The following is a 14,441-nucleotide window of genomic DNA, read 5'->3' as shown; positions in this document are numbered from 1 at the left end:
AGCTCACCGCTCTTCGATAATTCAATAGGGTCTTGCCTGGGAATTCCTCATCTTGGGGATTAGCGAGCAACAGATCTACTTTGTAGGTACCAGCGTTTGGCTAAGGGAAAAAAAGAAAAAGTGAAAGGACCTTGGAAACGGGAGTCACGTGAAAGAATGAAGCACTGTGACCTTCCCAACAGAATCGCATGGACTGGACCTTAATTCTCTGTCACCTCTTCCTGCCATTTGCCAGCTGAGGAAACCGCAGCTCGGGAGGGGCAATTCACAAAGCCAGCCGTTCCGGGGCCGGGACGAGTGTCTGACTGCCCGAACTCCGGTGCTAGCACCCTGTGCTCAGACCCCCATCAATCTCCAGTCTGTGACAGCTTGGACACTCAGGACCTCACCCACCCAGATATCACCGAGTCATTCCCAGGGACCCAGGGACACCAGTTCGTGTTACATGAGCTTCCAGACCGCACAGACCCTGAGGGGAGAAGAATGTCCCATTGCAGACTGTTTCTGCTGCCTGTGTCACTGCACAGAGGGACGCTGTGGCACAACCAGCAAAACCGGTTCTGGGTAGAAGAACTCTGACAGTTCTGCCAGAACCGTGCTGCAACTGAGACCGAAAATCTGCAGCTAATCCCCAGGCCTCATTCTAACTAATAGTTTTAACACCTTCCCTGGCCCAACTTTTTCCTATCGTTAGATTAAACGATTAGAGTTTCACATCCTTGCCATTCTTCTATTTGTGCTAAAGGAGAACTAGAAATGCAAGGTAGGACAGCAACAAAAGAAAAGAGTAGGAACTGTGCTTTCGAAAAATGCATAAACTTTTTATCATCGAGTCTTGATTATGCATATGTGCTAAGACTACCAAATACCAGGCCGTTATTTTTTTTTTTAGTGAACGCCCCGAACCTTAAACGTCCAAATAAAAGCTCTTCTTTAACATAGTTATCGTAGGAAGACATATGGTTTTCTCAAATGATGCTGCTGTGACTCAAAGTATGTTTGTAATGTCTCTTCTGACATTGCTGTCTTTAAAGCTGGTCTTTCACAAAGGAAATCTCATTTTTAACCATGAAGTGGTATTATCAAATGTGTCGATACGTATTCAGACTTGGACCCAGGCGATTTGATGTTTTTCTTTTATTTTTTAAAATTTTTTTAATGTTTATTTATTTTTTTTTGGGGGGGGAGGGGCAGAGAGAGAGAGAGACACACACAGAACCCGAAGCAGGCTCCAGGCTCCGAGCTGTCGGCACAGAGCCTGACGCGGGGCTCAAACTCACGAACCGTGAGATCATGACCTGAGCTGAAGTAGGGACAGTTAACAGACTGAGCCCCCCCACCACCACCAGGCGCCCCAATTTCTGATATTTTTCTTTAAACATATTCAAAGATCAAGATTTACCACCACTGTGGGCATTCAAAAGGTCACAGCAACTCTCTTGAACAGAGCTAACACAAGGCGACCTCTGGCCGGCTGCCAAAGCCTGGCCAAGGCACCCGGGAATGCTGGCAACCTCCACTGTGTCACTACCTTCCCCAACACTGAAAGCCAGTGAAGATGTAAACTGCATATTCAGTAGTTTGAGAGGGTGTGGTTGAGGCATTAAGAACTCACATGTCCCCAACGACCAGGCAGGGAAAGTTCCAGAATGGAAAAGGCTAGAGAAAAGGGTGTTACTAAAAAGAACAGCCAGTATCTCCTAAGAGCCACTCGTGGCCTTGCAAATGCTTAGACTCATGGGTGCCAGAATCTTTAATTATCCAAAAGAATCCAGAAGTCTAGATTTAAAAAAATAATAATTATAATCTCCTGGTTATGAAATGTGGGCAAATTTTTTTTTTTTTAATTTGAAATAGGAGTACATAAATGCATGAGGTACAACACAGCATATAATTCTGTGGCCCACATAAAGGCTGGAGGTCATAATTTTGTGTCCTCTGGCCACATAAACCAAAATAATGTAGGACACTGAATGGGGCCCCGGCCTCATAACCTACAAAAAATTTCTCTGTGGATGTTACAAATAGGAACCTGAAGGCAAGGTCAATGGCTCCTGAGAAGTCCACATCATGAAAATCACAAACAATTCTGCTGTGGGAAGGATGTTTTTACTTCTTGCTTTATGGAAACCATTTTCTCAACAGTCATACAACTTTGCTTTTTGTTTTTTGTTTTGCAATCTGCTTATTATAAAATCAGTAATATTTTAAAGAAATACCTTAGGGTACACAGGTTGAACAATAAGATATTCTCAGCCTCCTGAATGAAGTGAATTTAACTTTTACGGTTTTTCTTTGAAAATTCTGCCAGTAGTTTGGGGAAAATTATTATTATTTTTTTTATTACTTATTTGATCAACCCAGACTGCATACAACGGCAACAACCAAGTTATAGTCACTAAAATATATATATTAAACAAACATTTTGCCACAGTAAGCAATCTGAAATATCCTCCACTGCCCTTTGTCAAGGTCTATGTGAGCTTAAACTTGTCAGCCCATAACAACACACATGCACAACCACACACATTTCAAGAAGAAAAGTGAGCTCCTACCTATGGGAAATGAATGATATCATCTCCACTAGGCTAAAAGAAAGGTCAGTTCAACCCCAAATTACCTACCTTGCTAGTTCACTGCAGAGCCTCCATCATTTAAACCATCGCCTCTGATTAGGCACGTTCTTCAAAAGGTCCCTACTGACACATTCACCCACTAGCACTCATTATCACAGACTGCCTGATAATGAAAACTGGGGCTATGATCACAGTTCACATTTATAGCTTGCTTTACACTGACAAGGCACTTTCTTTTTTTTTTTAATGTTTATTTATTTCGAGAGAGAGAGAGAGAGAGACTGTGTGTGTGTGTGCGCGCGCGCGTGCGTGAGGGGGAGAAGGGCAGAGAGAGAGGGAGAGAGAGAATCCCAAGCAGGCTCTGTGATGTCAGCGCAGACCCCAGAGCAGGGCTCAATCTCACGAACCTTGAGATCATGACCGGAGCCGCAATCAAGAGTCCCGAGAGTCGGACACTTAACGGACTGAGCCACCCAGGCGCCCCTGACAAGACACTGTCACTGATAGGATCCCACTGTCTTCCTGATCCCTGTGCTCCCTATATAGTTGGCCTGCCTCTCACCCCTCCCACTGTTGTGGGGTTATTGGTTTCCCTGTCGCCTCTGCCTGAGCCCTGGATCTTCCCACGTCATAATCCCAGCACAATGTGTGGTACAGCAGAGACCACTGGAAAAGTGCTGTTGTTTGTATGTGGGAGGGAACTGAGGCCCAGGGAGGTCAGATGACTCTCTGAGGACTTCAACCCCCACTCCATGGTGCCATTGCCCAGATGGCCTTTTCATTATCTACCCCAGCAATGTAGCTGCTAAGGGAATGGAGTTATGAACGGGAAGCACAAGATTTGAGCAAGGAACTTTAAATGGAGGCGGAGTGAACCGTAGAAGACAAACTTTCCCTACAGTTCTGTGTGGGACCTGACCTCCCATCCATTTGTTGCAAGGCCTACTTCCTCCCCTTGGATGCACTGAGCCACCGGAACATTCTCCAGGCTGTTCTGGCACTCCGTTGCCACTCACCCATTTGGGTCACCTTTCTTGGGCCTAAAGCCAATTTCATTTACATTGCTTCATACCTGAGTGAAATGAGACACTGAGCAATTCATCTTGTACATAACTCATGCCCACAAACTCCCATCCAGCTTCCTTTCTCACCCAGCCTTCCCCCTGCTCGAAGACAATAAAGCATTGAAGGGAACTGTTTACATTGATCTTTTCATCAGTTTGAAGACAGTCTTCTAACACCCTCCTAAATGGTACATAACTGAGGCAGAAAACAAGCTTAGGTTTCATCTGGAACCTTCTCTTAAGTGCAAAATAAGGATCAAGGATCAGAAGCTAAACAACACAGAAAGAAGAGTGAGCATAAGCAGAGTCTGTAGTTTTCATAAAATCAAAGAGACTCATGTCTGGCAGACAGACCTGAGTAGCCATGCATCTTACTTTTTTTTACCCAAATCAGTGCAGTATGGACATCTACCCTCAGGGCACAACTCGCCGGAGATTTTACCATTGCCTTTCCTAACCATGCTGGGACCAGGAAAAAAGACCAAAAGTTGAAGCAGTAAGGATTAAAGACAGGATTCAATGCAACGGTGCCAGCTCTACCACAGGGAATGAAGGTCAGAGACCCCCAGTCGTGCTTTCTGTACCCGTCCCTCAAGCAGGCTCTGTCTGGAAGGAGTCATGGGGCCAGAAGGCCTGCCCAGTCACTTACCGATGGACACATTAGCTCTGAACACTTTCCTGCCTCTGTAGAAGGCAGTAGTCAGGGCTGTTTAGGGGAATCTGCAGTATAGGTGAACGAGGTTTTATGGACGAGCCTTGCCAGCATCATGTGCTAAAATAAAGCACAGGGAGCTGGAGGACTGGGGAGGGGCATGCAGCTTGGCCCATCCCACGAGAGGCCACAGAGAAACACACACATTCCCTTTTCTCCTTTATCCTCCAAAAGGCAATTTAACTGCACGTAACTGAATGTGCGTAACTTCTAGAGAAAGATAACAAGCTCATTTCCTTTTTTTTTTTTTTTTTTTTTTTTTACCCCGGCTTCAGTTAACAAATCTTTCCCTACTTATAGAGGCTGTTGTGAAAGAATCATCTGCAGGGAACGGTGACGTTATTTAAAAGGCATGAGAAATGAATCAATGCTACTTTTTCACTCACCTTTGCCTCTTCATTCACGTCCCAGGTGAAGGAAACAGCGTTATATGCAATCTCCTCGATGTTTCCAATCGTATTAAAGCTCTCCTTGTAATCAGCTGTCACGTTAAAAAAGAAAAAGGTTTTAAGAGAGTAAGAGTTACTTGATGACATGTACTTAAATGTCATTTTCCAATGAGGAGATTTAAACTTTGCCTACTCTTCCGGCTACCCCTTAGCAACAGTTAAGGATTTGTGCTCGCACATCTTCTTTTACTAATATTTTTCTCTATGAGAATGTTCTGCTATTAGGAGAGCAAATCTAGGTGAAGCAATGTTCCTAAGAGATTTGCTTATTGGTTTCATTTTTTACGAGGTTTACAGAATTATTAGTGTTTTTCCCTCCTGAATCCCTGGACACCTATCCACTCCCTCACCTCCTCACATTCCTGTAGCTTAGTTGTGCTGGAAGGTGCCAGAGTCATCTGTAGGGACGGTCTGGTAGAACAATATGCTGGTTATCAGCCAGGCAGTGTTGCGGGAACCCAGGGGAGAGATTCCAGGAGAGTGCAAGGAAACTTTTTTTTTTTTTTTTTTACTTCCTTTTAGATTTAGGTGCAGAGAATTGAGTTAATCATTTTCACCTCCCTATTACCACTTGTCCATTTGAGGCCTTCTCTTCGTTTATTTCTGTGTTTATGTAAATATTTACGTATTCATTTTTCTTCCCTATCCTCTCCCACAAACGCAACAGCTATCGAGGTGTTTGCTACGTGTGCTTAGAAAATACGTTGGGTTGATTTGCCTGTGTGCATAGCTGTTATTTCCGGAACTTGTGCTGTGCTATGGCTAGACTTGCCAGATCTAGCAGTTATTTGGGATATACTTATCCTGAAGAAGTATCTGTTGTTTGCCAGTAATTCAAACTTAACTGGGCACCCTATATTTTATCTGGCAGCCTTAGCTAGGAACCTCTTCGGGTCTCTAATCACATTGCTGGTGGCATGCCTATTTCTAACAGCAGCCATAGAGAATTCTGTGGTAAGCATCAGCCACTGTTTACTTATCCGCTCTCCCCAGATATGGACCCTTGAGTGGTCTCCAGCTTTCTGGTACACAGACTACATTGCAAGTGATCCCTACTACCCACGCTCTCCACTGTCACCGTCGTACTTGGCATTAAGGCCTGGACATGATGTTCCTGCTTTTTTGTTTAATTTTTTATGTTTATTTATTTATTTTTGAGAGAGTGAAAGAGAAAGAGAGAGACAGAGAGGGAGGGAGGGGCAGGGAAAGAGGGAAACAGAGAATCCCAGGCAGGCCCCACGCTGTCAGCACAGAGCCTGAAGCTTGATGCGGGGCTGGAACCCACGACCCGTGAGATCAGGACCCAAGCCGAAATCAACAGTCGGACTTTGAACCACCTGAATCACCCTGGTGCCCCAACAGTCCTAGTTTTAATCCTCACTATGTCTTGAGTGTTTGAGCTTATGCTTACCATCTGGATTTCCCCCTACTTTTGTCCTACTTTGATTCTGTACTAAATAAACATCGGCCATGTCCTGCCTGGATGGCAACAAGGTCCACGGCCCATCTGCTTTCCTTCAAGGTCTGGATCATTCACAGGGTGGTCACCTAATCACAAATGTTCTTTCTCTCAAAGGTCTCATCATGACTCTTCTGAAATGAAAGTCAGATCACGTGCTTTTTCTAATTTTTCTCAGGGCTAAAATTTATACCATGATCTATCATGTCCTTCACAATCGGGACTGGACACTTCTCTGTGCCCTCATACTTCAAGCCCAAAGTGGGGGCCAGGAGAAGACGTCTTTTTGTTTATAAAATCTAGTGGCGCCTGGGCGGCTCAAACGTCCGACTTCGGCTCAAGTCATGATCTCGCGGCTTGTGGGTTCGAGCCCCGCATCAGGCTCTGTGCTGACAGCTCAGAGACTGGAGCCGGCTTTGGACTCTGTGTCTCCCCCTCTCTCTGTCCCTTCCCTGCTCATGCTCTGTCTCTCTCTCTCTAAGGGGAGACCCAGAGTCCAAAGCCGGCTCCAGGCTCTGAGCTGTCAGCACAGAGCCCGACGCGGGGCTCGAACACACAAACCGTGAGATCATGACCTGAGCCGAAGTCGGACGTTTAACTGACTGAGCCACCCAGGCGCCACTAGAAAAATGTTTTTAAATAAATAAATAAATAAAATCTTTATGAATGTTTTTCTTGCTGCACTAGGACAGGAGCTGGGTGTTATGACGAATTCCCAGGATGTGTCAAGTGTTCGTTGCCTACAAAATAGGACATGACTCTGACTGAATGGTCATCTCTTCAAGCTGTGTCCTTCTGGGTTGCTGTGTCACTCCAGGGCTGGTGGCTTCTCGAGGCTTTAACAACCTGTGCTCATGCTGTGACATTTTGAAGCCTGCTTTCCTAAAGTTCACATATCCAGTCATTTTTATCCATTTCCTCCTCACTTATTGTAAAGTCCAAGTTCACGTGATCCTTTATCAAGATTTTCACCACTTTCTTACAGTAATACAACCCATCGTGCTTGTATGAATCAGGTGGAGAGAAGCAGTAGGTCCTATTTGCTTTTTCTATCCGTGATATAAATTATAATAAAACAAAGTCCATAATAATAATAAGTCCGTATTAATCCATAATAAAATAAAGTCAGTTTGATTTGGTTTTCTCTTTATTACCAGGACATGTATTGAGGGTTAATCACAGAAAAACCTACTTTTTAACATGCCCTCCAAAATGGCCCTCCAGACCCATTCTCTAGAATGTGTTGTGCCAATCTAGATTCCACCAGAATCCTATTTCCCCTTTTTCTCACCCAATTTCTAACTTTTTTTTTTTTTTTTTTTTTTTTGCCAATCCAATGGGTACAAAGTGGTATCCTACTGACGTAACATTTGCATTTCTTCTTCCACTTGTGAGTTCAAGCATCTCTTCACATCCGGGATAGCTGAACAGGTGTTTGCTTATATAAACTGCCTGTTCATGGCCTTTGTCCATGTTTCTGTTGGTTCCCCCAGGGAAACTTTAAAGCAAAACTATGTATCTTTGCATTTTTATTATTATTATTATTATTATTATTATTATTATTATTATTATTAGAGAGAGAACATGTGTGCATGAGTGGGGGAAGGGCAGAAGGAAAGGAAGAAAGGATCTCAAGCAGGCTCCACACCCAGTTTGGAGCCTGACTCAGGGCTTGATCTCATGACTAAGAGATCACGATCTGAGCTGAAATCAAGAGCAAGAGGCTTAACTGACTGAGCCACCCAGGCGTCCCTATCTTTACGTTTTAAAAAAAGCATACACACTTTAATACAAAAGCATTCATCATAAAGACCACAATCTACTTCACAAACAACCACAAAAAACATGTCTGTGTAAATATTTCCTGTTTCCTCCCTCAGTCTGTCTCCCTTTCTCCACAATATGTAAATATTTTTATACAGTATTGTAACAATTATTTTTACTTTGCTTTTTTCCCCCTTAATACTTCTTCAGCATCTTTCCATGTCGATAAATAAACTTGTGGAAAATGCAATTCAGTGTAATTGCAAAATACTATTATACTGAATTTTAAAAATAACTTTGCCAAAACTTTATTTTGCTCTTGTTGGTCATTTAAATGACGTCCAATACTTTGCTACCATAAATAGTACTTCATGTAATTATCTTTATGGCTAAATATTCACATATACTTCATTATTTCAATAAGATATAGTCTCAGAAGTGAAATTAACAAGTCCAAGGCAAATATATTTTTTTATAATTTTTTTTAAGTTTGTTTATTTTTGAGAGACAGAGAGAGAGCACAAGCAGGGGAAAGGCAGAGAGAGAGGGAGACACAAAATCTGAAGCAGGCTCCAGGCTCCGAGCTGTCAGCACAGAGCCCAACACAGGGCTCGAACTCAAAGACTGCAAGATCATGACCTGAGCTGAAGTCGGACGCTTAACCAACTGAGCCACCCAGGCGCCCTGATTAGCATTTTTTAACAGCTTTAGGTCAACTGTAATGTTTAAAACCCAAAAGTCATATTTAGAAATAAAGACAAACCAAAGCAGTTTGGTCAAACACTTTGACTAAGGATCTTAAATACGAATGCTATACAAATACAATGCTTTCTGCATCCCCTAATCGTGCATAGGGCCTCTGTCAGTTTGTATCATATTCACCTCATCACCAAATAAATATATTGAACAAATATGTACCGTGTGTCCACTATGTACCAGCCAGTGTCTTCACACTGGGGAGACAGCAAGAAACAAGACTAGGTCCCTGATCATGTGGCTTTTACGGTCCAGAAGGAGAGAATATAAATAAGTAGACAAATAAATGAACAACACAGTTACATTTAATATGCTTTTTTATGCCAATAACAAAACCCAAAAACACTGGTAAGGTTGCTTTTTACTGAGTGGTTACATTACTTTGTTTATTTCCTTCATACCATGTGCCAATATTTTATTTATCTGTTTACTTATTTATTACCAACATTTCCCATTAGCTATTTGTTCTATGCAGGCAAGGAATTTATCTTAAACGCTGCTGTTTTTTCAGTGCTTAACATCATACAGATAAGACGCACTCCATAAATGTGTTGAACAATGGAGTAAGTGAATGAATGTATCCACAAGCATTCTAAACCAAATATATAACTGAGACTGATCTCACACCTTCCTCTTTAACCTTATGCAATATAAGAAATGTCTGTTTATCTTTAGTCTCTAAGCCGTTCCTACAGATGGTAAAATAGCTCTGCTATCATTTGTGACTAGGAAAGTTTTCTAAGACTAAACAGCTTATGCACATTGATGTTGGCTTGTCCACATGTTTTTTTGGTCCAATGAATAAAACGCTAATAGCTGTATCTCTCATTTCCGAAAACTGTGTAACTGTTGTTTGCCTAAGTGTTTATGGCTCATAGTATAGAAATAGAAACTCAGCAACCTGTTGGTAAGCCTTTCCTCAAGAAAGCTTCTTAAATGCAAATTTTGCAAATGTTGATAGTTGCGATTAGTAAAAGGCATTGTCAATGAGCTGGCATAAGAAGCTTAGTTTCTTGCCACAACAAAATTCCACAATGTTGGTAATTTGAAACAACAGAAATTTATTCGCTGGAGGCCAGACTACCCAAATCAAGGTGATGGCGGTGTTGGTTCCTTCTGGAGACTCTGAAGGTTGATAGGTTCCATGCTCTCTCCTAGCTTGTGGTGTTTGCTGGCAATCCTTAGTGTCCCTTGACTTATAGACATATCCCTCTAATCTCTGCCTCTGTCTTCACATGGTGTTCTCGTCTGTGTCTCTGTGTCTGTTTCCCTCTTCTCTTACCTTCTAAGGACTTGTCATTGGGTTTAGGGGGCACCCTAATCCAGCATGGTCTCATCTTGAGAACCTTGACTTAATTACATCTGTAAAAACCTTGTCCCCAAATAAGGTCCTATTTATAGATTCTGGGAGTTAGGACATGGACACAGCAGTTTTTGAAGGTCACCATTCAACCTCCTGCACCTGGAATTCCCTTCTATGACAAGAAGTCAGGTGACTTGAGTGTATGGCTTGTTCTTGCATGATAGCCACCATAGCTGAAAAGTAATCAACCCACTCAAAAAAAAAAAAAAAAAATTATAAAGCACTTAATTTTGAACATATTACATTTTGAATGGATTTTTTTCTCTAAAAGAAGACAAGGCAAAATAAAAACTACATGTTTGGTACCTGGGTTGCAAATGTCTATAGAGTACTAACATCTACTTAGTAAGAATGAGGATATAAATGGGAAAATGGATTAGATGCTTCCAAAAATCAGCATGTTGAAATAAAATTATAATTGGCTGAAACAGATTCCTAAAAAATTTTATGCAAATTTAATCTGAATTAAAAATTTTTTTTAATGTTTATTTTTGACAGACAGAGAGAGGGAGAGAGACAGAGACAGAGAATGAGTGGGGGAGAGGCAGAGAGATGGGGACAGAATCTGAAGCAGGCTCCAGGCTCTGAGCTGTCAGCACAGAGCCCATCGCGGGGCTCGAACTCACGGACCGTGAGATCATGACCTGAGCCAAAGTTGGATGCTCAACCGACTAAGCCACCCAGGCACCTCCCCCCTTTTTTTAAATCTGAAATTTAAAGGTAGTTCTTACTAATTTTTTTTTCAAATAGGCTTCACTCCAGCATGGAGCCCAACATGGGGCTTGAACTCATGACCCTAAGAACAAGACCTGAGCTAAGATCAAGAGTTGGGCGCTTAACTGAGGGAGCCACCCAGGTGCCCCTGAAGATCGTCTTTACTAATCTCAATAATTTATACACAAAAGAATAACCCTAAAGTACACAACTAATCAGAAGCATAGAAAAGAATGAAACCATGAAAGAAATGGGACTCTATCTAATGAAATAAGAATGAAGTTGATCTCATTGTTAATGTCACGTTGGTAGTGATAGTCAAACTTTCCAGGGTCCTCTCTAAGGCTATGTATGTCCTTAGAATGTCAGAGTGAAGTGTATGGGAATGCACAGCCATATACATTCTTTAGGGTCTGTAGGAGGCTCCCCAAAGATGTAGAGTGAAGATTTCTGGTTTCCCAAAGCTTAAAGGCCTGTATTGGTGTTCCATAACAGTGCTTCTCAAACGTTGGGGTGCATCAGAATTGCCTGTAGCGCTTTGGTAAAATGTAGTTGTCTAGGCCCACTGCCAGAGATTATGATTCAGTGGGTCTGGCATGTGACAAAGAATGTGCCTTTCTAATCAGCTCCCACTAGACGGGGCTGATGCTGCTGGTCTGGGGTCTACACTTTGGGTAGTACTGCTCTGTGGCAAACTGAAAGGACTACTCCTTTGGGTGCACCTGATTCAGTCCACGTGCGGTCTTAGAAAAAGCGACATCTGTCAGTGAGGTCCTATACCAATTATCAATGTGATCCACGTGACAACGATTTCCCCTCAAGTGGATGAAAACCGTGCATATAGGAGACACAAGCAATTACCTAAATGGTCAGACCTGAACAGCACCCGTTCCGAGATGTCTGCTTGCTCTCATGCCTGCAATCCCATCCCGAAACATCCATTCCTTTGGGTACAGATATTGTCATCTCATGACATTAAAATGCAAATACTCTTGGGATAATAACAACTGCCATAAGCCAAGAGCTTACTGAGTGCCAAGCATGTGCCAAGTCTTTTACCAACACGAGCTCATCTAATCTTCACAACTGCTCTGTGAGGTAGATCTTAGCATCCTCCTCCTACAGAGAAGTGGCTCGTAGAAGATCACATGGCTAGTAACAGGCCAACCTGTGATTTGAATTTGGGTCTGGCCATTGCCAAAGGCCAAACTATTAATCACTGCCTACATTTATCCTGCAAAATTAAACAGTAAGTTGTCACCAGATACGAATACCTTGTAGAGAAAAATCACAGCACATCATACATGGCAACTAGCTAGTCGAGAAGCACTTGGGTAAGTTCCATGAGGCCCCATGAAGATGGAAAGAAAAGTTCAAAAGTTAGCCCTTCTGAGAAAACAAGAGGTTTGAGGAAGAATGATGGCCAACTACAGTGTTTTGGCGAAGGACTTCTGAGCATGGGCAGATGAGCTGTGCTTTTCTTTTTTTTTTTAATTTTTTTTTTTAACGTTTATTTATTTTTGAGACAGAGAGAGACAGAGCATGAATGGGGGAGGGTCAGAGAGAGGGAGACACAGAATCTGAAACAGGCTCCAGGCTCTGAGCTGTCAGCACAGAGCTTGACGCGGAACTCGAACTCACAAACCGCGAGATCATGACCTGAGCCGAAGTCGGACGCTTAACCGACTGAGCCACCCAGGCGCCCCAAGCTGTGCTTTTCATATGTAATTCTGGCAAGTTACATTCTGCAGAGAAATGATGGGATTCATTTCTATTTTAATTGTTGTGGAAAGCATGAGGTGAGTCCTTTTTGCCGTCTTATTCTTTTACTTTTTGCATATAATCGGTGGTCTGTTCATCAGTTTTTAGACGCAGATTTTGTAGGCTGAGTTTTCCTCAAACTGTACGTGTAAGCGTGATTCTGGAATGCCGTCAAAGGAACTGTTAATTCCCTCACCTTAATTAAGCTTCACGTGCTTGGTAAATTATAACCATCTTTTTAAATTATTTTTTGTATATATTGTGGAGATTAAAAGGAATGGTATAATTAATATAAAAATTGTTTCTCTTCTGAAAGGTGTGGATTCTGTCTGGACTAGTGAAATAATGAGCCCTGGAATGCTGAAAATGGCACACTGCCAATTCAGCGTGAATCCCCTGCAGTCTAAGAAGAGGTTGTTTGTTTTTTTTAACAACAACAACAACAAAAGCCAAAGACGTGGGGCGCCTGGGTGGCTCAGTCAGTTGAGCATCTGACTCTTGATTTCAGCTGAGGTCATGATCTCACAGTTGTGAGTTTGAGCCCTGCATCAACCTGAGCGTGGAGACTGTTTAAAATTCTCTCTCTCCCTCCCTCTACTACTTGTGCTCTCTCTCTCTCTCTCTCTAAAAAAAAAAAAAAAAAAAGGCAAAGACCATACAAGGAGTCGATTTATGGGGTGCTGTCCAAAGCATAGGAAGAAAGGACATTGGGGGTGGAGACACACAGACCCAAATTTAATTTCTGTCCTGCTCTAAACAAGTCCTGTGACTCTGAATAAGTTACAGAACCTCTTTGAACGTGATTATCTCATCGACAAAAGGGAAACAATATCTAAAAACAGACCCTTCAGTGGGTGAGGGGAACAACACTGGCCCCTACTTCCCCTATCAACCTGTCCTCAAACATTTGCTTCCCTCTGTCTGTAAAGACCACATAGAATCAGCTCAAATTCAGGAACCACTTGAGGGTCATTCTAGAAGTATTCACTCTGACTTAAAATAGGTAGAATAAAGAAACCCTAGTCCAAGTAGGTTTTGAGATTTTTTTTTGTTTTTCAAAATCAAAGAAGTAGCTTCTTAAAGCCTGGATGACTCCTAAGAAGGTGAATGAGTTTATTATATCCATTATCATGCTTTTCCCTAGTCGGAGGTTGGCTTTTCTTAAGTGTGTTGACACTTGAGCTGCTTTTTAATGGCTCTAAATGTATTTCCATCATTTGGTCCTGACCCCTGAGCAAATAATAGAATCAGCCACCAGTTTTGAGAGCCGAATGTGTGCTAAATATACATACTTCCCAAACATTACCTCACACAATTGTAACCAGTAGCTTTTTAAATTATCCTTACTGTGTAGAATAAGAAACAGGCAAAAAAATGTTAACTGCCTCCCCTCCCAGATAATCACTTAGCTTCTAAGTGGTCAAGTTGGGATTGGAACCTAAGAAATTCTGCCTACATACATAGCCAGAGTCCTCTGATTTCTGTGACATACTACCTTTCAAATGAGTGCCTTTCCATATACAACCTAGAACAAGAATGGCTGAAATTATGAAGACATAATTTGTGACTTACTTATAGGATGTGACCAATATAGAGTGACTTTGATATGAAAGCTGGATATAAATATTTTTCCTATTTACTATTCATGGTTGAATATATTACCTTCACACACATCATTTAAGAGGGAATCTTTCTTGGAATTCTCCCTTTTCTTGGAATTCTCTCCTAATATTTTATTTGTGTTTGATTTACCTTTCTGTTTCTAGCAAAGGAATTTATAAGCCAATGTTCTAGCTTTCCATTGTAGTGACAATAAACTTACA

The 14,441-nt window shown here is 42.0% G+C and overlaps 1 protein-coding gene across 4 annotated transcripts in view; it reads right to left on the bottom strand.

Moving 5' to 3' along the window:
• The window catches only part of GRHL2 (grainyhead like transcription factor 2), a 171,316-nt gene that overhangs the window by 55,918 nt on the left and 100,957 nt on the right, over positions 1-14,441 (bottom strand). For all 4 annotated transcript variants that reach the window (XM_042923193.1, XM_042923194.1, XM_042923196.1 and 1 more), the window contains one exon: positions 4,739-4,833. In XM_042923193.1, the coding sequence (XP_042779127.1) occupies positions 4,739-4,833 (95 nt within the window). The remainder of the gene's footprint in view (positions 1-4,738; positions 4,834-14,441) is intronic.

The sequence above is a fragment of the Panthera leo genome, chromosome F2 (assembly GCF_018350215.1).
Source record: "Panthera leo isolate Ple1 chromosome F2, P.leo_Ple1_pat1.1, whole genome shotgun sequence".
NCBI classification, from domain to species: domain Eukaryota; kingdom Metazoa; phylum Chordata; class Mammalia; order Carnivora; family Felidae; genus Panthera; species Panthera leo.
The sequence above is the reverse complement of the archived record's forward strand: the minus strand, read 5'-3'. Positions and strand labels throughout refer to the sequence as shown.